The sequence below is a fragment of the Truncatella angustata genome (genome assembly GCF_020726525.1).
Source record: "Truncatella angustata strain MPI-SDFR-AT-0073 chromosome Unknown BKA67scaffold_4, whole genome shotgun sequence".
Classification (NCBI taxonomy): Eukaryota; Fungi; Ascomycota; class Sordariomycetes; order Amphisphaeriales; family Sporocadaceae; genus Truncatella; species Truncatella angustata.
Window position 1 is genome coordinate 1,295,804 of NW_025763384.1, and position 24,337 is coordinate 1,320,140.

At 52.0% G+C, this 24,337-nt stretch overlaps 6 protein-coding genes across 6 annotated transcripts; 3 read left to right on the forward strand and 3 right to left on the reverse strand.

The window, feature by feature from the left end:
* Positions 1-115: 115 nt before the first annotated feature.
* BKA67DRAFT_676605 (uncharacterized protein) lies at positions 116-5,656 on the reverse strand (the record flags this gene model as incomplete). The annotated part of the gene is made up of 3 exons (XM_046108811.1): positions 116-1,717; positions 1,770-5,386; positions 5,639-5,656. The coding sequence occupies 3 exons, from the start codon at positions 5,654-5,656 to the stop codon at positions 481-483; spliced, it is 4,872 nt and encodes a 1,623-aa protein (XP_045958354.1). The 3' UTR covers positions 116-480.
* A 168-nt stretch (positions 5,657-5,824) lies between these two features.
* On the reverse strand, positions 5,825-8,276 carry BKA67DRAFT_564114 (S-adenosyl-L-methionine-dependent methyltransferase). Its single transcript, XM_046102709.1, has 4 exons — positions 7,912-8,276; positions 7,283-7,769; positions 6,465-7,216; positions 5,825-6,395 (listed from the first exon to the last, which is right to left on the reverse strand). Exons 1-4 carry the CDS (start codon positions 8,026-8,028, stop codon positions 6,162-6,164), a joined length of 1,590 nt encoding a protein of 529 aa, XP_045958355.1. The 5' UTR covers positions 8,029-8,276; the 3' UTR covers positions 5,825-6,161.
* Positions 8,277-10,521: 2,245 nt separating this feature from the next.
* Positions 10,522-12,996, forward strand: BKA67DRAFT_592384 (general substrate transporter; the record flags this gene model as incomplete). Its single annotated transcript, XM_046104830.1, has 5 exons — positions 10,522-10,728; positions 10,782-11,813; positions 11,868-11,997; positions 12,044-12,282; positions 12,928-12,996. The coding sequence occupies 5 exons, from the start codon at positions 10,522-10,524 to the stop codon at positions 12,994-12,996; spliced, it is 1,677 nt and encodes a 558-aa protein (XP_045958356.1).
* A 2,564-nt stretch (positions 12,997-15,560) lies between these two features.
* On the forward strand, positions 15,561-20,287 carry BKA67DRAFT_658419 (uncharacterized protein; the record flags this gene model as incomplete). Its single annotated transcript, XM_046107271.1, has 3 exons — positions 15,561-15,622; positions 15,700-15,852; positions 15,964-20,287. The coding sequence occupies 3 exons, from the start codon at positions 15,561-15,563 to the stop codon at positions 20,285-20,287; spliced, it is 4,539 nt and encodes a 1,512-aa protein (XP_045958357.1).
* A 100-nt stretch (positions 20,288-20,387) lies between these two features.
* BKA67DRAFT_269662 (uncharacterized protein) lies at positions 20,388-20,890 on the reverse strand. The gene has a single exon (XM_046095872.1). It carries the CDS (start codon positions 20,743-20,745, stop codon positions 20,488-20,490), a length of 258 nt encoding a protein of 85 aa, XP_045958358.1. The 5' UTR covers positions 20,746-20,890; the 3' UTR covers positions 20,388-20,487.
* BKA67DRAFT_269653 (WD40-repeat-containing domain protein) lies at positions 20,637-22,702 on the forward strand. The gene is made up of 2 exons (XM_046095871.1): positions 20,637-20,761; positions 20,813-22,702. Exon 2 carries the CDS (start codon positions 21,036-21,038, stop codon positions 22,470-22,472), a length of 1,437 nt encoding a protein of 478 aa, XP_045958359.1. The 5' UTR covers positions 20,637-20,761; positions 20,813-21,035; the 3' UTR covers positions 22,473-22,702.
* The last annotated feature ends 1,635 nt before the right edge of the window (positions 22,703-24,337 follow it).

The window sequence follows — 24,337 nt, forward strand, 5'->3', positions numbered from 1 at the left end:
CGCCTGTTCAAGCTGGGGGTCGGATACATGGTGAAAATGTCGAAATCGGCATCTCACTTACACAAAAGCAACCGAATAATGATTTGCCCAAATGTCTGTCTGTTGTAAGGCGCAGAAAACATCACATTCCTGTATATGTAATGTGGTGTCGACAAAGTGCGCCTCTAAGCTCGTCCTCCTGTGATAGTTGCAGTGTGGAACGAGATATGGCCTAGTCACACGAATGAAGGGACAAGAAATTTGGATGTAAGAAGCAGAAATAATTGTATACACCAACAGAGACTGGTTAAGCAATGCGTCTCTATCTTCTAGAAGTCAAGCAAGGCTATCGCCCACACTACACTGGCCTACATACACAAGTTTCATACAATCTCACCACCTCATTAATCATCTCCAGATAAAACTATAATGATATCTCACCCCGACCACAATATCTCACTAATCCCAATCGCAAAAGAAGCATGTCTCGCGTAGACTCAACTAATCTAGAACACGACCAGCAACGGCCGAAATGCTCTTGTCCTTGGTCTGCGTCTTCTTGAGAGCCCTACCGGCTTGGATCTCGCCAAGCAAACCAGATGGCCTTCCGCCACCAGAAGGCGGTGCCGGCATGTCACCACCAGCTGGCGGTGGGGGTGGGGGTGGAGGACCCATGCCAGGGATTGGCGGAGGCGGCGGTGGTGCAGCGGGTGCACCGGTTGATGGCATGGGTGGTGGTGGTGGCGGTGCGGATGGTGCCTCGTCGGGACCGCCAATAACAGCAGCCATAGCGTTCCCAACGGTGTCCTTGATAGCCTCAGCTGCGGCTTTGGTACGATCGACGAGTGATGCACCACCATCAGACGAAGCCGGTGGGCTCATGGGTGGCGGCGGTGGTGGTGACGCAACAGCTGGCGATGCCACGGCAGGGGAGCCGGTGTTGGACCTATTACCAGCTGCCGACAAAGGCCGGGGAGGTCCCATAGAGCCGAAGAGTAGCGAAGCCAATTGGGCAGCACCACCTCGGGAAGGACCTTCATCCTCGGAATCCTCATCCTCGTCCTCGTTACCAGAACCCCATTCATCGTCAGTATCGGGTCGTTTGCGTGAAAAGTTGCCAGTAGGCTGGGGAACCACAGGGGCGGCAGCAGGAGCAGCAGCCTTCTCCTGGGTCATGCGGTGGAAGGGGTTGGTAGAGACCTCGGGTTGAGGGGGTGGCGGTGGTGGAGCAGATGGTGCTGCATCCAAAGATTGGGGCCCTGATGCTGATGATGTATTGTCTGACGACATCATGCGGTAGAAGGGGTTCTTACTCTCGCCCTCAGTCGGCGGGCTGGCGACGATGGTAGGAGGGGCAGGGGCTGCAGGAGCTGGAGGCGGCGTAATCTTACGCTCCATTTCTTGACTCCCTACTTGGCTGCCACCATGAGTAGGAGTTGAAGCCTGCGGGGTGACTTGCTGAGGCCCCTCATCGTCGGATGAAGAATCGTCTTCATCCATGGCTTCAAGTTGTCGCTGAAGCTCAAGCTCACGTTGGCGGGCAGCTTCAATTTCCGCCCGACGAGCAGCAAGTTTCGCTTCCTTGTCTTTAGCGTCTGCCAGAGCAGCCTTCTTTCGTTTCTTCTCTTCTTCCTTCTTAAGCTTGCCTTGTCTTACTTGCTCTTCGAGAGCCTTCAAACGAGCTGAGGCTGCTTCGCGCTCCTTAGCAAGCTCATCTTCTTGATCTTGTGCTTGCGACCTGGTCACTTGTTAGAAGGTCATGATTGCATATGGATACAGCAACAACTTACTCAAGCTTCTCAGCGGCTCGCCTCTCTTCTGCTTGTTCCTTCTCGAGCCGCTCCTGCTCCGCTTTTTTCGTGGCTTCTTCGTCTGCAGTCTGCCTAGCAGCAGCATCGTCTGCCTTTCCTTTCCTCGAAGGAGGGGGTGGTGGCTTCTTATGATCTGCCTTGGGAGCAGGAGGGGGTACGCCTTGTTCCTCGGCAAGCTTTGCTTGGCGTTCGGTTTCACGTCGTGCATCTTCCTCCTCTGCTTGCTTAATCTTAGCAGCCCGTTCCGCTCTCTCACGCTCAGCTCGTTGCGCGGCGGTCTCACCAGGCTTAGTCGGAGCCTTGATTCCAAGTGCAGCCAGACGCTCAGCCATGCGCTGCTCAGCCTGTTGTCTGATAAACGCAGCCCTCTCCTCGGGTGTCTTGTAGGAGGAGTAAGATTTGCCCGCAGCAGCAGGCGCAGCTGGAGAGGCAGTACGGGCAATCGAGCTAGGATTGTCAACACGAGGTGGCGCCTCGGCCCTGACAGGTTCGGCAGTTGGCTGGCGGCCACCGCTGCGATCCTGACTGCGGATTCGCGCGGCTCTGCTCTCCCTCTGCAAGTCAAAGATGAAATCGCGAATTTCGTCTTCGACACCGAGCGCGTCCTCCCAACGACGCTTTTCATGCTCATTGGCCGAAGTCTGCCCACCTTCTTTGAGGCCATCTTCAACACCACGAGCAAACTCCCTAACGCTGTCTTCAACATCCCGGACCAAGCGCTCATTGTTCTCTTTCTCAGTCCTGATCTTGATGTTTTCTTCTTCCAGGCGCTTCGGGGCATCTGAGTCGTCGTTGCTGGCATCGATTTTCTTGCCGGTAAGGGCCGCAGTCCGCTGTTGCATCATGGCTTTCGCCTTAGCCTTCAACCGGTCAGACTCTGTGATCGCACCGCCGGGACCAGTTCCGACGATGTTTGAAGCACTGCCGGGATGAGCCTTTGCGTCTCTCAAGCGGAAGAGTTCCAACTTGGCATCAGCAATAGCCTTCTCAACTCTGCGAACCTCGGATGCCACCTGAGGAATTTTGTCCGTCAGATTTTGGAGCTGCCGTTTCATCGAACGACGCTCAGCCTCAGAGTCACCACTTGCCAGAGCTGCGTCAGGATGGCTGTTGATGTCATCTTGAATACGTCTAATCCTACGGTAGAGCTCATCGGCCTCGCGACGGTCTCTTCTGTCGAGCATGTCGTCCTCCTCGAGAGCCGATTCATCTTTGAAGTCCATAGCGTCCAGGAGAACCTGCTTCTCTCGGATCTTCTTTCGCAACTGATCCAGGGTAAGATCATCGCTGGAAGCAACAGATGATGGAGACTCCGGTCGTGGTGAGTTATTTCCAACGCGGCGCCGAGCCGCAGACTTGTAACCAATAGATTCGTCATTGTTCTTAAACACCGTAGCATCCTTGCGACCTGCAGCCCCACCAGGGGTTCCTCGAAGTGAGTGACTCTTCATATAGCTGACCCCAGTCTTTTGAGGAAGCAACGAAGCTCCGGAATTTTTTCTGAAATCGGCCTCCTGGTTCAGCATGCCCTTCATCGTGTCTAGTGCTCCTTTCAAGTTTCTCGTGGATGGTGGGATGAGCTCAGGGGGTAACTGGTTGGGGACGGGGTAGCCATTTAGCTTTCTGTAAATCAAGTGCATGGCAACGGCGAATTCATCCAGATCAAGACGACCTTTGTTACCGTTATCTGCGAGAGTCCAGATACGTTCAAGATCTGGCTTTTCAAGACCGCTTTGACCCATGATCTCGATAGCCGTCTCACCTCCGATATAACCTTTGTGCAGACCATCCCAAGCCCGGAATAGCTCGTCATATCGCTTTTTTTCATCCTTGGTAATGGCCCAAGGGATGACGGCATTGCCTGACAGGCCTGCAGTGGTATAGTTGCCCTGCTCGCGGCCCTGCTGCGGCATCAAACGAGCTTGTAGGGCGTCGATGTTGGGTAACCCACTGGCGGGTGCATTCACCAGACCCCATTGGCCTGGCATGCCTGTCGGTTGGGCATTCAGGGGAGCAGCCGGGGCACCGAGACCCCCAGCGAAACCAGTAGGCATAGGAGGCATTGGCGGTCGGGGTCCACTGTAACCAGTAGCTTGTGGGTTGTTCATGGCGGGAAACCCAGTCTGCTGTGCCTGTAGGCCTTGGAACTGACCGGGGAAACCGGTTGGCTGACTACCAAGCTGCTGACCGGGAAAACCTGTGATTTGGGTCTGCAGTAAGGACGAATTTGACTGCTGAGGTTGCGGCTGTTGGATGGTCGGAGGCGTTGCAGTACTGGTGCGAAAGTCTGGCGCATTGGTCGTTGCAGAGCCGGAATTAGCGGCCTCGTCAGCAATGCTGAAGTTGATGATGTCCACCACACTTGAAACCTCATTCTTGATATTGTCGGGCAAAGATGATGGCAACTGCTTTCCAACGAGCTTCAGGTTGCACAGATACATGGCCAATGCGAACTCAGGGAAGTAAAGCTCGCCCGCTCGTGTCGTGTCTGCCAGCGTCCAAATATGTGATAATGCGTCGCCATCCAGTCTAGAGCGCATCAACAAATCTCTTGCTTTTTCTCCAGACATGGTCATTTGGCCTTCGCCGACAGCGGATTTGAAAAGGGTCTCGAACTTGGCTTGATCTTGTGCGGTGATGAACGACAGCCGGATGTTGGGGATCTTGTTGACAGCCTTCTTCTCGGCTCTTCGACCTGTTGGCTGACTTTGAGCCCCGCCAGTCTTGAATGAAGCGGCCATGGCAGAGAAGCCAGTCGGTTGGGCTGTCACAGGGTTCGCAGGAGGCGGCGGAATAGTTGGGCCCGCCTGGGTGCTCGGCGAGGAGAAGTTGTTCTGCGGCTGCTGCTGCTGCTGCTGCTGTTGGTTGAACTGCTGCTGGTACTGCTGCGGAATCTGAGGCATCGGTGGTGCGCCGGTCTGGAAGCTCTGCTGGGGTTGAGGTTGGCCCGGAAAGCCGGTGAACTGCTGCTGTAGGCCTTGCTGCTGCTGCGGCATGCCCGTCATTTGCTGCTGGAGACCTTGTTGCTGTTGCGGCATACCGGTCATCTGCGGCTGCATCATGCCAGGTTGCTGACCAGGGAAGCCGGTATACTGCTGGCTCAGGGGCGCTTGGCCGAAGCCCGTAGGCTGCGGCGCAAACGCACTCGCCTGCTGTCCCGGGAGTTGTTGCTGTTGCTGCTGCTGAGGCGGCTGGCCCATGCCAAAGGAGCCGCCATATTGCTGGGGACCTGGGCGGAGGCTGTTATTGCCGCCCAAAAAGGAGTTGGAATTGGAGTACATGATGTCGTTGCGTCGCTCGACGAGGACGCAATTGCACTCCGGGGTTGTTTGCAAAGGGCAAGAGAAGAAATGCGCACGGAGCGACGACGCTCCTCCTCCGACAATGGGGTGGAAGTGTAGCAATACGTCTTGTGCGAGGTGTGCATCAAGTTCGGCGTAGAGGTCAAGGTCAAGGTCAAGGTCGACGCGCAGGAGCAACAGGTAGGTAGGTGCAGATGACGACGAAGCGTCGGAAGAGTCGAAGCGTCCTGGTTGGCTTGAGCTCGGTCTTGGTCTTGGTCCAGTTTCAATGTGTGGAACTGCGAAACTGAGAAACTACATACGAGAGCCAGTAAGCCCATACAGTACTGTGCCTGTTAGATTAGCTGTAGCCTGTACGCAGCAGCTGTAGCTGTAGCGATAGCTGTAAGTTGAACTGCAGCTGTCTTGACCTGTAAGTTAGCTGGGGCCGGGAGCCGGTGGGAACTTGAGAGTGGCTGCATGTTGAGATTGAGACAGACTAACCTAACCTTGGACCTACAAGAACGCACGGGCCATCTGTTGGATGGGATGCAAATTGATGCCTACTGTGTAGTTAACACGCATAGCTCACGTTTCAGTACAGTCCCTAGAAAATCATGTATTTGTCTGGACTGGTGCTTGCCATCGGTCGAGATGGTAAGCCACTGCTGTCCTCGCAGCATCACATGCATCACCATAGATTGTATGATATATTGCGCAATTTTTACACCAACAGGCACAGCAATGAATCACTTGAGACATTCAACATCATTGGTAGAGTTTGAAACTGTACTTTTGTCTACAACTCATTAACATCTATCTTCGAGCCACATGTGAATGCCAGCACTGTACTTTCATCAAAGTGCACAAACCTATGCAGTCGCCAACTCCTTACAAATGGGAAGCCATGTCGTAAACCCGTCGTCTAGTCGGACAAGTCCATGCCCCAGTCCCATTCCGTCACATAACATATAAAGCCAGAAGTAGTGAAAGCCCTGCCCACAACACTAGTTCTGTCCCTATGAATCCATTCCTTCTTCCTTTGGCTCCTATATGCAGGAGCCCAATCCCTTAACTAACAAACTCTGACCTAAGCAGTGCTGGAAGTAGGGAATTGGGGGAACTGGTCAGCATTCTGCTTGGCCCAAGCCGAGAAATTGAGCTTGGCCTTGGCCGCCTCGAGGGCTCCCTTCAACCCGAATTGAGAGTTGATACCCTCAACACGGTGAGTCGAGTTGATGTTCTTGACCAGAACAATCTGGTAGCAAGTCGCGGAACCCTGGCGAGAGGCAATTGTAGAGTATGCAAGGAAGTACTCCCACACCTAAAACCTTTGTCAGTGTCTGCGTCCATGTGGATTATCAATCTCATGTCTGGGGGTGCTTCAACTTACGCGGAACCAGCGGTTACCGTACTTGCCAACGACCTTGTCCTTGTTGGCGAGCCAGTTCCTGTACCACTTCCAGAGGGTGGACGAGTAGTGAACACCAATGGTGTCGATGCCCTTGATCTCCCAACCTGCGGCCTCGAGCGAGTCGACGAAGAATCCAAGCGGTGTAGAGGCATCAGCACCAGGGAAGACGTACTTGTTCATGAATAGACCCCAGATCAGGTCCTCGTACTGCCAGGGCTTGCGGAGACCGGCGATCTGGAGGAAGAAGACACCATCGTCGTCGAGCATCTCATAAACCTGCTGCAAGAAGCTCTTGAACTTGCGGACACCGACGTGCTCAGCCATCTCCAAGCAAGTAATCTTGTTGTAACCACCATCGGGAACAGGAATATCACGGTAGTCCATGCAGAGAATCTTGCTCTGCTCCTCAGGAATGCCAACGTTGCGGAGAGCATTGTTGCCCCAAGCGGTCTGGTTGCGTCCAAGGGTGATACCAGTGGCGTGGGCACCAAAGTTGACGCTGGCGAATCGGGCAAGTGTACCCCAGCCGCAACCGATATCGAGGAGACGTTCGCCCTCCTTGAGGTCGATCTTCTCGCAAACAATGCCCATCTTGTTGTCCTGGAGCTCCTCGAGTGTCTCTTCCTTGTTGATGTCGCTGATGATGCCAGAGGTGTAGATCATGCGAGGGCCCAAGAACCAGCCGTAGAAGTCGTCGCCACGGTCGTAGTGGTCACGAACCTGTTCTTCGTCTGCCAGGGAGTAGGGTTAGTAAGGTGTGCTTGGCAATTTCCGCGGGAGAGGCAGAGCAAACGAACCTTGAGAGCGAGAGTGCATGATGACCTCGGGAATCATGCCGAAGATGAAGTATTTGCAGAGGCTCCACGTGAAGCGGAAGCTGGCCCAATCGTGTCGGTACTCCATGATGTCGAGGCAGTCGCCATTGAAGTCGACCTCGTTGTCAAAGTACATCTCGGCGAAGGTCTCCAGAGGGATCTTGTTCTTGCCATGGTACTTGGCACGGTCCGACTGCTTCTTGAAGGTGAGGTAGTGCTCGACGGGACGACCGGGGTACTTGGCTTTCTCGTTCTTGCGAGGGGCCAGGGCGGAGACGGTGATCCAGTAGGCGGCCAGAATGGGGATGCTGGTGAAGAGGGCGAAGAAAATGCCCGTCTTCAGACCGCCCCCGACCTTCCATGATAGCCACAGAGGTACGCCGGCGATGGCGGCAACCAGGCCAATGACCGAGAAGCTATCACTGCTCGCAGAGTCGGCGGGGAGAGGGGCATTCTTGATAGCTGGGTACTACATGATCCGTCAGTTTACATTGCCCTCTCAACGGCGTTATAGCTTTAGCTGTAGCTGTAGCTGCAGCTGAAGCTGTGGCCAATGCCGACAGCGTAGCAAAACGCAATCACTCGTGGGCGGGGGGTGGGCCTCGACATACCGAAGTAGTCCTCACACCACAATCTGCACCGTGGTTGAAGGTGGGAGTGGGAGCTTTCGGAGTCTCGACAAACTCGAACTCGGACTCGCTCCCGTTTGTGCTCACGGGCTTCGACATCTTGGGGTCTCTTTCCCTCGTTGCAAAAGAGAAGCCAACGGTGACAATGGCTCGTTTTTGCAATCTGGCAGACTTGGGGAGGAAAAAGTACAAGTAGTGCGACGATGAGGGCCAGCAGAGAAGCAGTAGGGGAGCTAGCGCTGTCTTGGACCCCTTTCAACTTTCAACTTTTGACTTGACCGCCTTGTTACGGAGCAATGTACGGAGTAGTCCCCTGCAGTTTGTTTTCACTGATCAATGCTTGGAATTTCGAATCGAGACGCCTGAGTGGCTGGTTCTTCTTCCCCCCAGCCAATAGGATCTGAACATGATCAGCGAGACACGAAGCAGTGCGTGCTGGCAGTTGCCGTTGAGCCCCACCATTTAGTCAAATGCAGCAGTCCAGCCTGCCAACTTCTCGATAAGAACACCATAGACCATATCATGCCACCTCCTGAATCCCACCGCTTTCATATCATACAGATGCCAAGTGTGAAAGCACTTTGAACGGCCCCCGAGGGTTCCGTGACGTTATTACGGCCACTCAGGTGCTTGACAATGCTTTTCTCATTGCGCTGGAAAAAGCATCCTGTATAGTGGACCTGGACCTGGACCTACCCCGGCTGGTTTTGTCTTTGCAAACCACACCACACTCTTGTACCAAGTGGTTCACGGACGACCACGCTACGTATGAGCTAAGCAAATTATTCTCCGTACTAAAGTGAGGGGAAGGATGAATATACACATACCATCACGACATCCTAAACAAAAGTCACTGGACGACAGTATAGATACAACATTAATATGAGCCAACGACGTAGTACTGCTATACTTCACATTCGGGATTACTTCCGGGATCGCAGACAGCATAAATATATACACACATGCACGGCACAGGCTATAAGACCCTGCACTGCTTCATCAGATAGACCAACACTGCAAAGGCCAATCCAGCTGTCCTCCCCGGATTATACCATTCGTGGTTCAGGATATGGCTGGTTGACTGGGTCTTCCTGGCCCATAGCTGGTACCTCCGACGAAACCGAGGAAGCAGTTCCTGTCCATGATGTCACATGACCCGCCCACATGCCGTGGCGGCTTTCAGAGTTTGGGAAATAGTTGTTTCCAACATAGTCTGGGTCAGCTTGTAGGACCACAGACCGCATAGTTGTTGTACTTATTTGGAAACCAGCTGTAACCACACGTTGGAGCCTGAATCTCAAGACACTGCGGCTATGCCAAGAGGGGAGACATACGTGCAGGACTGGGAGGCCACGGGAAAATCACCCATGGCGAGTCGCTAACAGGACACTGAAATTGGCCATCAAGTCTCTGTTGTACGTGTCCTTAAAGACAGGGCTCGACTCCTCCTTCGTCTGGCCCAAATATTCGTTCTACAGGGCGAGGAAAAAGTTTAATGTCATTTTCTATCAGATTTGTCTTGTCAAGTCTCTCAGGCAAACACCGTTACTCGAAGCTGCCTTCGTGACAGCGGCGGGTTTCTTTACAAACTCAATGGCAGCAAGTGACCTCGTCACTATGTTGAAAGAGCCGAGTGGCGAGATGAGCTTGCCATCTACGGTTCGTGTTTAGAAGAGACGGCCCTCTACGCCCGGGAGCCAATGAGAACCGTGGTTGGGTTCTGTAGAAGTTGTCGAAGGGTCACAGATGCTGGAATAGCGCATTCGTTCTTTCGGTGATCCAGGTCATTGTTGAAGTTTATTGAGGCTAGTATCAAATCGGTCCATCGCCGACGTCCCAAATATATCTCATCGAGCATGGACACTTGGTGATCATTGTAGTGTTTTATATTGACAACGAGAAATAGAAAAGTGATATGGAGACTCACAAGCTCGATCGAGTAATACATATGGGATTACATGGAACAAATAATAATGATTTTAAGGGTGAAAGTCCGGTAGTAAGGTCTAAGGAGATAAGGTTCTGTCAAATTACTAGGCGTATTCAGATTTCCGGGTAGCCTTACATCCTTCGTATAGCCCTTAATACGCTCTTGATGTATGCAGGTATGGGTTTAGCCAAGTTGTCGCTATGAAGTCGAGAGAAAATGGAAGAAGGTACCCACGCAGCGTGCCCTCCAAAGTGATGAACTAGTGCCATGTCTGCGATATTAGTTCCTCTCCTCAAGTATCGCTGGTTTCCTCGTCGTTTCTGGTCTCCTTCTCTTCCGCATTATGGATCTTGCATCTCAGTGCTGCCCACCTCAGACCATACCAGTAAGTGCGAATCGAAGTATATCTCCGCTGCCATGTTTAATGATGACTCGGGAACATTCCCGATGGGAGGTGCGGAGGAGCTCTACATTTGAGAACTTGTGAAAACCCGAATATTGCAATGCAAGGCTAACTTGTCACTTATAGCGAGCTCTTCTACGAACCCATGGCAGTACCCAGCTCGGCAATGGCAAAAGCAAATCCTGGTGATAACTCGATGGAAATCCATCCTGTGCGGATAAACCCGTCCGCCAAACTCACAGTTGATGACCTCGACAAAATGAAGACTAGTGAGGACGACAGTCTACCAGGCATGACTGTTGGTGCCAGAGCGGCGGCAGACTTCGAGAGGAACATGACGATCAAGGAGGCGATTAATCATTGCTGGAAAGCACTCTGCTGGTCGTTAATATTCACTACTGCCATTATCATGGAAGGCTTTGACTTAGCACTTTTGTCAGGCTTCTATGCTTTCTCGGCCTTCCAGGTACGTGGAGAGCCGCCTACTGACTGATGGTTTTGATCACTGAATATGTGCAGAGACGGTATGGTGTCGAAGTGGAAAATGGCAAGTACGAAATCCCAGCAGAATGGCAGACAGCACTGTCGGCTGGAGCCCAGATTGGGCAGATCATTGGTCTATCGATAGCTGGAATGTTTGTACAAAGGGTGGGGTACAGAAAAACCATGCTTGTGGCATTGACTCTCATGATTGCCTTCATCTTCGTCCCGGTTTTTGCACCCAACATTGCGACGCTGATGGTCGGTGAGATTCTCCAGGGAATCCCTTGGGGTGTCTTCGAAACGATGCCAGCGGCGTATGCTTCAGAAATTGCACCACTCGTGCTGCGACCCTACTTCACAACATATGCAAACTTGTGCTGGGTCATTGGCCAGCTCATTGCTACAGGCGTGCTTCGTGGCTTCCTCGGATTAGGCGATAGCCAATGGGCATATCGAGTTCCGTTCATGCTGCAATGGATTTGGCCAATACCTATCTTGACTTGTGTGTGGATGGCTCCAGAATCCCCCTGGTGGCTGGCTCGACGAGGCGATTATGGTGGAGCGCGCAAGTCCCTGCAACGGATCTCGAACTACAAAGACCAAGAAAACCATAACAAATTCGAGTTGATCAAGCATACCATTTTGGCAGACAAAAAGATGCACGTGGAGCTCGAAGATAGTGCTCCAAAAACTCAACTAGGCAAGCTTAGAGAATCGTTGTGTACTTACCGACAATGCTTCGAAGGTGTCGACCGCCGGCGGACTGAGATCAACTGCATGACATGGGTCAGCCAGTCTCTTTGTGGCTCAAACCTCATTGCCTTTGCACCATTATTCTTTCAAACGGCCGGAATATCCGAGGAGAACTCCTTCACCATCCAGGTAGTGGCACTAGCCATGGGAGCATTGGGCACGGTATCTGCTTGGTTCCTGATGAAGAGCATCGGGCGTCGTACCATCTATGTTTCCGGACTTGCTGCTTTGTTTGTCTTGTTGCTCCTTATCGGCGTCGTATATGCTGCATGTGGCGAAAACAACAATGTGGCTAATTGGGCGGTGGCTGTTCTGGTAAGTCCGGAGGCGATTCACCATAGGTTAAGATTAGCTAACAAACCCATCTAGTTGGTTGTCTATATTGTCGTGTACGATCTCTCACTTGGTCCCTGCTGTTATAGCATCGTCACAGAGATCCCCTCGTCGAAATTGAGGGCGCCTACGATCGCGCTTGCTAGAATCTGCTACAACCTCTGTGGTAAGAACATTTCGCTCGCCCAATTTCTTAGACTGACGCCTCATAGGAATCTTCAGCGTGGCAATGAATCCGCAAATGCTGAATGCAAGCGCCTGGAACTGGGGACCGAGGGCCGCTCTGTTTTGGTCCGGCTTGTGCTTCCTGTGTTTGGTATGGGCATTCTTCAGATTGCCTGAGCCAAAGGGAAGAAACCAAGGAGAGCTTGATGTCTTGTTCGCGCAAAAAATCAAGGCTCGTGATTTTGCAAAGACACAAGCGGACCAATTTGGGGTCGATGATGTGGAGGTAAAGAAGGGTCCAAGCAATGTTGCCACACCTTCACAGCACCACATTGAGAAGGCAAATGAACGCCAAAGTCTGCATGCAGCAGACGCCGGGCAGTGATGGCGCATTCCCTGATCAAATCTCACTCTTCATTTTACGCATTAGTATAAGCAATCTTATCTCAATTGTGTTGGACGAATAAGTCATTACCTCAGAATTCCATGACGTTGTATTATTGCTCTCATTGATTGACTGCCTTTGCGCATCTGTGTGTGCGAACGCTGCATGCTATGACCGAGTTGGCATGCCTGTCGATAAGCCAAAGCATCTACCAGGCTAGTTTTCAGTCGGCGAGAAGGGCACATCAATATCTCGAGTGCCTGTCGCGGTGCCTACGACTGCCTCCATCGCGATCGCGGGTACGGTCACTGTCACGGTTGTGATCTCGATCATCGTGTCTTCTGCTGGAGCTGTAGCCCGACCTCTCGCGCTCGCGCTCATGCTTGTAGCTGCTCGAATATCTCTCTTCCCTCTGCTTCCGCTTTGCGTCTTCTTCTCTTCTGTAATCCTGTAAGCGAGGTGGGCGGTTGCGGTGACCATACTTCTTGGCAATGTCGGCCTTTTTGATCTCTTCGTCTTCCTTGGCTCCTAGACCCAGTAATGCAGGCCTTCGGCGGACCTCCGTCGGTTGTGCACTCTTCTTTGATTCGTCGTAACCCATCCCGCGAAGCATAGCCATTCCAAATTCGCCATCAGGGATTTGATCATACTCCTCGATGGTTGAGACATCGCCAGCAGCCTGGACGGCAGCCTTGAACTGATCTTGCTCAGTATCGGCGTCTGAGATGACAATTTTCTTCTTTCTCGTGTCGTTCCCGAGAAGGGCATCCATGGCGTCTTGATCTGCATTTCTGGGACTTGAGGGTCGAATGTCATTTTGGTCTTTGCTGCTCGTCCTGGACTCGGGCATTGCTTGCTCTCCTTCAACTTCGGCTCGATCCTCTGCTACGGGTTTCTGGGTTACGTTCAGACCCCATTTGATGTCCTTTTCGTGGTCTGCAGGTTCTGTATCTCTGTCCAGACCTTTTGGATTATTTCCTCTTTCATGTGGCGAAGGCTGCCCTCCTCTTTGCGCCTTCGCTGCTGCCTTCCACCCGCCACCCGTTTGGCAAGCAATGACCAAGGTCTTCTGATCAGTGCGGGCAAGTTTCGTATCTCGAGGCCGATCTCCTCTCTCAGCAATGCTGCCCCCTAAGGTAGTCACTGCTTCATGTTTTCCAAGGTGCTCATCTTCGTCTTCTGAGTCAGAGTCAGGATTGAGGGCGTGAGATCGAGGTCGTTTCCCGAGCGAGGAGGGTGGTTGCGGCTTCTTTGCGCCATATGCAGCCTTTGTCGTGTTTGCGACGGCAGCACCGAACTTGATAGCGATCCGTGGCGCTTGTGGTGTCGTCGTGGAATCTGGCATGGTGGATAGTTGAATGTTACCAAGAAAGTGACGTCCTGACGTCCCCAGCGTTCAAAATGTTGATTTCAAGGGATGGAGGATGCAGTGGCTGAGGTAATTCGGTCATCCGTGTGGCTGTTGAACAGACCAATGCAAAAGGTTGCACACAGGGCACACCAAATCATGCTCAGCTTTCCGCTGTGGCTGTAACCACATAACCTCGCATTAGTTCCACAGGCCATCGGATCGGTATCCATCCCCCCGAGGAGGGCGAAATAAACCGGACAACTCTTATTTCGTAGTACTCTTTTGTATCTATTATAACAACAGAACATAATATTGACTTTTAGGGGATTTGAAGATATAGTTTTGTTTGGTCACTAATCGACATGATAATACTCGAAATTTTGTTGACTTTTAAAGATTGCGCTGTAAAGGTTTGTGTCAGCCTAAACCAGAGCTTTCTTGGTGAGATTAAGTGACCTCTGTCCGGTCAAACCGGTTTATTTCGTCGTCCACGGGGGTTATTCCATGCCTTGTCCCAGTCTACATTAGGTAGCAATTCGAGCTGATTGGTCCACCATCAAGTTGATTGGAAGAATCTCATATATCTATACATAATCAAAGCAGCGATTGTGTCTTGCACGACTACTTATCACATTGTTTTCGAACCTCTCAAGGAATGCGATGTATCGACTCATCATCGTTGTGATACATAAAATATACGTTCCACAAACTTTCGGGTTAGCAACAGGCTTAATACGGCAAGAGCAGTTATTTCGCTTCTCGGCTTGAGACGCAAGTAGAAACCCGGATACTACAAGCAAAGCCACCATCCCTTGCAAGAGTTGTATTTTCTTCAAGAGGCTGTGCAGGTATGCGGAGGCAATCCAAAGTGCTGAAAGATGCTAAGCAGCACTGATTCTTGTTTGTGTGAGCAAACAGGGTATGCGGTATGCTGTCTCAAGGTCTTACAGTATCGCAAGCACTCCATAAGGACTGGCCTGTCTGCTCAAGCCCGAGTCATGCCGGTGCCATCCGCCAGCATGGATGGTAATCATTAGCCCTGAACCACGCCTCTCAGGAACTGAGGACGTTGATTTCCATGCCGATTTGCCTGCATCATGGTGTTTTGCTTCGGCATAGAAAAAAGGCATAGGTCAAGAATTCGACTCATGGGTGCCAAAGCAAAAAAAAAAAAAAAAAAAAAAAAAAAGGCACTATTCCCAATTCCGCCTCTACTAACCTACACATGTACGATGGCATCACGATTTACCGCAGAGCAGGGCCACTTATTAACTTCAGGTTGCATGTAATTCTATTTCTCTGCTAGCCCAACTGAACATTAGCGACATGATTGTCGCCAGATAAGACGCTGCAGTTGGCCATTAAGGGCGCGAGGTTCTCCAGGTTTGATGAGGGGCATCAGTGCGGGTGGGGTACGTTCCGGACTCCTCCCTGCAAAGCCCCTGCTCTTCTTCTGGATTACATACGGCATTACTTATATGCTCAGTAGGGGGGGCAGGCTAGCTAACAAATTTGCAGGCTACAGTGAAGCAAATGTCAAGTTCAATCTTCTAGTTCTAGTTCCAGTGTTCATACCTCCCGTACATAGCTCAAGAAATCACAATTCCCTATCAACGCCTGTGCTCTGCGCTTGGTATTAGCAGTAGCAGCATCACATCACGACTTCAGGTCGGCGAAAAACTCAACTCGACGACCATTCCATCAATTCAGCACCCCCACGCTGGCCATTTCATCTGGAAAAAATCGCTTTTTCCATCAAACAAGAGTCCATTAAGATTGTTTGCATCATCCGCTCTCCGAAAAAGCGGATGTTGCTGTCGCCGATGCTATGACTTCGGTCGTGCCCGCCGACCGCGCGCCAGTCATTCAACAAAAACGGGATGCATGCGGGTAAGTTGCATATCATCTTATAGAGCTCGTCTTTCCGATAAAAACGACATACGGACTGGCGTGTTAACGATGCGCAGGTCAATTCGACAGTCGCGTAAGAGGAAATTGAAGGAGTTGTACGCCGTCGCAACCATTCTAGATGGGCTCCCAAACTTCCCACTGGGGCATCTCGACGCACCACCGGCCAACGAGGGCGAAGCAAAGTTTCTTGACGCAAATGATATCCTAAGGTATGTGCTGCAAGTTCATGTCCACCTTGTTCTCTCAATTCTGTCCTGTTGTCGCTGTGTTGCGCAATTGCGTTGCGTTGCTGGTAACTGACGATGCGACTCTAACTCTAGGGGACGCAAACTCGCTGAACTAAACATCCCGCCCCGACCCAAGTTTCCATCTGATGCCTTTAAACACTCGACCCAGACACTCTCCACAACCAAGGGAAATGCCTTGACGACGACGCCTACGACGACGCCTACGCCTCAACCGAGTAGCAAAAATGCACTCGATGTTCCCAAAGCCAGTCCTGCCGTCGTGCCGCGCCTTTCGCCCACTGCAACGCCTCAGCATCTGCCCTCTGCGCCGCGATCTCAAATAGGACCATCCTCTACAGTATCTCCCAGAGTGACAGCTCCTGCATTTCCTGCGCAAGTATCACAGGCGCCGCAAGTTTCTCATTCAGTACCTCTTGGCAACAACGACGACAACAACGCGTCAGCGGAATCGCGACAAATTGGTCAACAGCCGCTGCAGGGCCGAAACTCGATCAATGGACACGATGTGAAGTCGGCGCATATAGGGAAAGCTGTGCCCATCAATGGCACCCCAGCAAAGGGGCCTGGTTCCGTTGCAGGGGCTGCGCGCCAATCTACGGTCCCCAACGTTGCACTTGAGCCGGTGCAGCAGGATAGCAGAGTACCAGGCCCGTTCCAACAGAAGAACAAGCTCAAGCAAGACGGAGTGTCGGAATTACCGCAACTAGAAGTGAATGGATCATCAGCACCAGAACCGAAGCCTCAGGCCGCCCTTTCTCCCAACTTCACGAACGAGACATCTCGCCCAGCTGATTCTCTTTCTTCCCCGAGTTCCACGGTACATACGGCGACTACACCTGCGGTCTTGGAAACATCGACGAACACTAGTCCTGAGCGTGATGGGTTGCGTTTGGACGAGAGGCCTGCGACCACAAAACCCGAGGACAGCCAACCGCAAGCCCCGGCATCGATAGTACAACATGGATTCTCAGGAAGCACATCGAAAGAGGTTGAGGCCCAACTCCTTCGTGACTCTGCAAGTGCCGCAACTGTCGACAGTACCCAGAGTGACGGTGTGACTTTGCCGCCGTCGGTGGATAAGGCTACTGCGAGTACGGATGAAGCTGTGGTCAAACCACTTGAGGGCGCAATAGTCACTATGAAGGGCTCCGGTCATGCTGTCTCTGAACCTGTCGTCAAGTCTTCATGCCCCATCAAATCGGTCGTTAAAGATCCGTCACAGCGCACTGAAGATACGGTTGCAACAGCGGGGCAGAAGAATACTTCAGCGGAAGGAAAGCGTAAGGCGTCAGGATCAGACTTATCTCAGCAGCCGCATGCCACTCCGTCGTCGTCTGACAGCATTAGGCAAAAGCCTGTTTCGGAGATATTATCTGGGACATCTTTGCAGGCATTATCAGTGCCACAGCAGAAGTCGGATCTTCGATCGCTTGTTCCGATAACTCCAACCTCACAGTCTCCTAGGGCGCGGGGTCAGAGCTTTGCTGAAAAGTCCAGAATAAAGGAGAAGAGCAGGTTGGCCGGCGTGGTTTTTGGCAAGCAGCCTCAGAGAGTCCCTGAGTCGGATAGATCAGTGGTGCATGCTCGGTCGAAATCCGTAGGCCAAGTTCCCACAACCGACTACTTCACACCACTATTCATCGCAGGATTCTCCAACGCCGATAAATGGATGAAACCTCTGGAACAAATTCTTCACCATGCTCACAAAACCGTATCCACACCAGACGCATATCTTCACATGAATGAGCACCAAGCGTGTCGTGTCTTGAAGCGAATTTACCACATGCAGCAACGGGACCAGTGGTCGTTACGTCAACCTAAACGATGCCCTGAGCCAATTAGACAGACTTCTCAGTGGGATGTGCTATTACAAGAGATGAAATGGATGCGGACTGACTTCCGTCAGGAAAGAAAATGGAAGACGGCGGTGGCACGAAATCTAGCGCAAGCTTGCGCCGAATGGATTGCATACCCTGAGGAACGGACTGATATGCAGGTGAACGCTGCTGCGCCGCAATACCCGCCGAAGCCACAGTGGAATGGTGGCGAACTACTGTTCAGCCATGATGTTACGATGGTCAATGGCGATGGCTTCAACGGACCTGAGAATCATGAAACACCAGACTTGATTTCATCGGCAGACACTGATTCCCCCATGGAGCACGATGACGAACCACATGACAATTTCCTAGACACAATCTCTCCCTCCGCCATATTCACGCTTGACGAGGATGACGTTGTCTTCGGTCTGAATCCTTCTCCACACACCAACCGCCTTCTGGAAGAATTGCCCTTGTACGGATCTCCTCTGAAAATTCCTGACCAGGACATTGTTACACCTAAGCACGACCCTGACGCACACTGGAGACGCGAGGCTCTGCCACTCAGCAAGTATGTTGATGGTCGCATAGAACTGATTGCGAAAGAGCCTCCTCGAAAACGAAGTCGCTACCAATATGCGCATGAGGATAGTGAAGAAGAGCTGTTATTTGATCAGCCGAGGCCAAGAACCCACCTGGAACCGCAGAATCCCGATGTAGCTTTGTTCCAAACCGAGAACAAGGCTATGCGAGACAGGTTGCATGCAGGTCATCAGTTTCGCCCACCTAGTGAGCATGCAATGCCTTTCCAGACGTTCTATGAATCGAGGAGCTGTTCCCAGTGGACAGTCAACGAGGATGACGAACTCAAATCTCTCGTTCGTGAGCATTCATACAACTGGTCCCTTATCGCGAGCATCCTCTCAACCAAGTCTGTCTTCGCATCTGGTGCGGAGAGACGAACGCCATGGGAGTGCTTCGAACGCTGGGTCATGCTGGAAGGTCTACCTCATGATATGCAAAAGACACAGTACTTTAAACTATGGCAAAACCGCATCGATCAAGCACAGCAAATCATCCGTCAGCACAATGCGAACGCTCTTACTCAACAAGCGCAACAGCAGCAGCAGCAGCAACAACAGCAGCAGCAGCAACAGCAACAGCAGCAACAACCACAGCAGCAGGCAGGAGCAAATGGTCCAGTCACACCTCTTATCCGTAAACGCCTGTCGTTGCCGGTGAAAGTCGAACGTCGACGCAACCAGAAGCATCTTACCATGATTGATGCAATGCGCAAACTTGCCAAGAAACGAGAAACCGCAGTCCAAAAACAACAGCACGCAGCAAACCTTGCCCAGATGCGGAAACAGCAAGAACAGCCGCAGCCTCGGGCCGGTCCCATCAAGACGCCACGAGAATACTCAATTATGCGGTGGGAACGAGATCAGGCAATGGCAGAGAAATTGGCCGAGCGAATGGCGCTACACCAACAACAGCGCTTGGAGGCGCAGCGCCGAGTACGGGCAAATACTGCTACGACAAGTGCTGCAAATCCTCAACTACAAGCAGCTTTGCAAGCCAGGGCACAGCAACAAGGTCAAGCTGCGCAGATGGTCAATGGACAGACTGCTCAGGCGCCTCAGAATAATCAGCAGCTTGGTGCTACTCATCCGCTTGCTGGTGTAAACCGTATCAATCAAACTCAGCAGATGGCAGTGAATGGTCAAGCACGACCGCGGTTGCCTATGCAAGGAACTCCAACAGGCAATGTATCGCAAGGCCCAATGGCCGGCGGACTTGTTCCTCCCATGCAAATGAACAGCAACGGCCAGGTACAAATGCCTGTCGTCAACGGCCAGGCAAGAATGACCATTCCTACTCAGCCAGATCTCAACCTCGTACTGCAAGCCCAGCGAATTTCTGAGCAGCAGCGTCAAGCCGTGCAAATGCGGCAGGCTTCACAGCAGACACATACGCCACAACAGGGTAGCCCTGCCCTTCAGAACTCCCCACCTGCCGCCATGAGAGCAGCAGTAGCCAACGGTATCAATCAGAAGAACTACATGAACAACGCTCAAGCACAGGCTCTTTTGGCACAGTTCAATGGCGCGGCGAACTCTGGAATGTCGACACCACCTGCCCCAGGCCTTAATATGCCAGCTGGGCAATCAGGATCTCCGAGACCTAACACAACCATGGCCCCACAAATCCACCAGACGTTCGTATCTCAACTTCAGCATATTGAGAGCCAGATCCGCCAAACGCATCCCAACACACCACAAGATGTAGTGCGGCAAATGGCGACGCAGTTACTTCAAAATCGACACAACAACCTAGCACAGTCAGCCATGAACGCTGCGGCAGGGGGTCAAGGACAAGCAATAGCTAATGGTCCTCATCAATATGCCCAGTTGCTACGAGCGCAACAGCAGGCTCAAGCCCAACAGCAGGCTCAAGCGCAAGCAGCCGCGGCAGCTAACGCACAGCAGCAGGCACAGCAGCAACAGCAACAGCAGCATCAACGCAACTCGAGTGTTGGCAGTGCAACGCCGCCTGTGCCGACGATGCCCAAATGATGAGACACGAAGTACTACGCAACGATGGTGTGGTGTCAAGTGGTACAATCTGGTTAACGCGACTGGAGCATATCCCTGTTGAGTGCAGTAAGCGGTTACAGCTGCGTCCAAGATGGATATGACAGATTTCGCTGTAAGGAATAGTATGGTGGATTTTATGGACTTGGCCGGTGAAACAGCGTGCGTTTGATTTGGTGTCACTATCCAGGCCGCCTCTTTAAGAGCAGGCCGGAGCAGGCAGGAGCGGGCAGGAGCACCCTAGTTACGAGGTACAACTTAGAGGTCAACCTAGAGGTCACGCCACAACTAGCGAGCGAGCGTAAACTCACTGGGGTAAGTAAAATAAGACCCCAGAATGATATGAATATGAAATATAGTAATACCTTGACACCTGGAGACTTGATGGTCCGTGGATTGTTCACTCTTCCCGTCTTGGAAGGCGGACTTGATCTCATCATATGCAGCACAGTCCATGTAGGTGCCGTGCAGTATCACTTGAAGTTATCTGCCTCTGACCTAGACTAGTCTACTGGACAGATCCATATATAGACAGGCATTGGAGTACTGTGCCATGTATAGAGAAAACACGAGTTCCGATAAGATCTTATCAGTCTTATCGTTGGCCGGAGAGCCCCACTCTTGAACTTTTTTTGTTACTTCCATTAATGAGTTACTAACAAGCCGCTGCGTGACAATCTCGGTGCTCCTAGAAAATACAACTCACAATCATACCAGGCCATCAGTCACAATGGGCAGCAAAAGAAAGAGAGCCGAGCCCACCAATGGTGCTGCCAAAGAAGTGCAGGCAGCCACCAAGAAAGCCAAGAAAACGGAGCCCTTCACAATCCAGATCGTAGCCGGCTCCTACGACCGCGTCCTCCACGGCATCACAGCAACCATCACACCCGACGACGACAGGACAGAATTCGCCGACACGTTCTTGTTCAACGCCCACACCTCTGCTATTCGATGTATAGCCCTCTCCCCTCCCTCGGCTCCCGAGCCCGGCAAGAGCCAGAAGGTCATGCTGGCCACAGGCAGCACCGATGAGCGCATCAACGTCTTCAATATCTCCGCCCATCCGCCTAGCAAGAAGAGCCAGGAGGAGCAGGACTTGCTGTCCAAGATCGCTCCTCGCAAGATTCTCGAAAACGCAAAGAACCGTGAGGTTGGCGCCCTGCTCCACCACAGCTCGACCGTCACCAAGCTGTCCTTCCCAACCAAGGGAAAGCTCATCTCCGCCAGCGAGGACTCGACCATCGCCGTTACGAGAACAAGGGACATGACGCTCATGTCATCCATCAAGGTTCCTATCCCGAAACCCTTGGGCCGGCCGAGCGGTGACACGGCAGCTATGGGCGGTGCGCCGTCCGGTGTCAATGATTTCGCAGTGCATCCCAGCATGAAGCTTATGATCAGCGTGAGCAAGGGCGAGAGGAGTATGAGACTGTGGAATCTTATGACGGCGAAGAAGGCCGGTGTGCTCAACTTTGGAAGAGATACGCTTGCCGCGATCGGGGAAGGGCGGCATTCTTCCGGCGAGGGCAGGAAGATCGTCTGGGAGCCGCAGGCTGCCGAGGAATTCGCAGTGGGTTTCGATAGGGACATTGTCATCTTTGGCATGGACGGCACGCCGAAGTGTAGTGTCATGCCTGACCAACGGACCAAGGTTCATGAGTTCATCTACACCAAATTGGGCCAGAAAGAGGAGGATGGTTCAATACTAGCCGTAGCGACTGAGGATGGCAGGATCATGTTCTTTTCCACAAAGCCGGAAGACTTGAGCGAGAGGACAGCAGCATCCGGTGACAAGAAGGCACCGACACTATCAGTCGCCAAGCACATTGCACAATTAGGCGGCAAAGCAGCAGGGGTCCAAGGACGGATCAAAGACTTTTCCGTCCTGAGAGCATCCGAAGACGGCGACGAGCTCTTTTTTGTTTGTGGAAGCAGTGATGGCAAGATCCGGGTTTTCAAGACCGGTATTACCGAGCTCAACAAGGCCAAGCAGATCGGGGAGAAGGAAAAGAAGCAAGTTGGCAAGTTGTTAGGCACTTACGGCACCGAGAACAGAATCACTTGCCTAGAGGCATTTGTTATGATACCCAGACCAGAAGGAGCGGAAGAGAGCGAGGATGAGTTTGAGGATGTCGACTCGGAAGATGAGGAAGAGGACGATGAATAGTATGAAGAACAAAGCGAATGATTAAATGCATCAAACAATGATCCAGCATATGTGTGCTTCGCCCTTTCTTCCAGTTGTAAATGATCAACGCCTTGCAACACATCATCTGTGGCATCATCAAACCTCCATGTGCCCCTCACTTAATGTCTTGGGAGAGTCTTGTAGAATTTTCTCCGGCCCAACGCTATCTCTGTTGCGACTTTCAAGCTCTTTCATTCGTCTGTCTCTGTTTGTTTTTCACAAGACATCCGTAGTAAGCGCTTTGGTACCATCTAGACTGTTTGATACTTGTCCCGGGGGTGGTCCAGCTGAGTATATGCGAACCCGACACGGACACACGTTGCTCGCGTTATGTTATTAGCATGCTCACCACTTTCAGCACCGCGACCATAGTGACGTAGTGTGTAACTACTGAAATATAGGTGGTCATGCCGAGATCGTTATGCTGTAGTCTTATTGATGGGCCAGCAACAGTGCGGGACGGTCTCAAATCTACCAGGTCCGGGCCACGGGGTCCGAGATGCGGCAGTCCGAGCTGATGGCGCGATCGACGGCTGGTACGGGCCACCGTTGTGTCGGGCTCGCTGTCTCGTTGAGCCATTGTTCTGTCTTTTGTGCGAGAGGAAATTTCGCTGCACCTTTTCCCCCAGGCAGGTCAGGCGTTTTGTTCGTACTCTGGCTGCACCTCCGTACGGCGATGCTGCATCACGTTTTAATGGTACAGGTTGTGCCGGCCTGATTTGCTTAATCATAATTCCATTTATAGTTGGTGCTGCATGCAAGTACATCGGGATCTTGGTCAGTACTGATAGACTGTCTCACTACGCCTGAGGTTCCGCGAGGCGTTCTCTCGTCCTAAGTTGCAGAGAAAGGGGCATGCTGACCATCGCATTTTATATAACGATCGTGATAACGGAGTTTTTTGTTTTGTTTTAGAGTGCCGGTTATTGTGAAAACTCTGGTATGCTTCCACAAGAGGGGCCACAGTCTGGTTTAGACTATAAATTGTAACAGATTGTCTGCAAGCCGGAGAATATGAATCGACACAAATACAACGGAGCATACAAAGGTTCACATGGTCCCATAAGTTGACCTTCTACTAGGGTGGATATAACCACCTATTCCCATATCACACCTAACTTTGCACTTGAACCAGCTTCAAAGGCCTGGAAACCCTTTGAATCATTCTACATCAGCGGAAGTCCAATGGTCGCACGTTCTAGCCTCAATGAACTTGTGAGCCTGTCACTCGCAGAAGTCTTACGACGTTAGGTCCTGCCGTTGTATGTTACACTCGCTTGGTATAAAAAAGCTCCGTCCCGACGGTGTTGCCTGTCTGGGCTCCACGCACCCGTGCCGACCATGCCGACATCGCTTACAAGCCGGCTACAGAGATGCTGCTCGAACCCGTTCCAATTGGCAATTCATGGCGCCGTGGAGCTTTCGGGATTGTTTTGCTTGGTTTTGATGCCTGGGTGTCTCGCACCCGCCTCAAATCTTAGGGAAGCTTTCGGGTTCTGGCGACTTCACTCGGCACAGATACAACATCTCGTATCGTGTCGTAGACGAGGTAAGAGTGGCAGACCTGCACGTAATGTGCAGTTCTGCAATGCACGAGCTGGGTCTCGAAACAGAACAGACGGGCGCTCACTACGTAGGTAAGCCAATAAACATGAACGGCAGTCACATGGGGCGCTGGAGAGTGTGGGGTAGCGCTGCACATCAACGAGCAGGCAGAGTCATGCGCCGGGGGGTCTAGCATGTGATCCCCTGGGAAACTCCTCCTCGAGAGGGGAACAAGTACTTGGCACAGGGGTTTGAGGCTGCTATGGATCCATAGTTAGACCACTGGAAGAGCTGGCCAT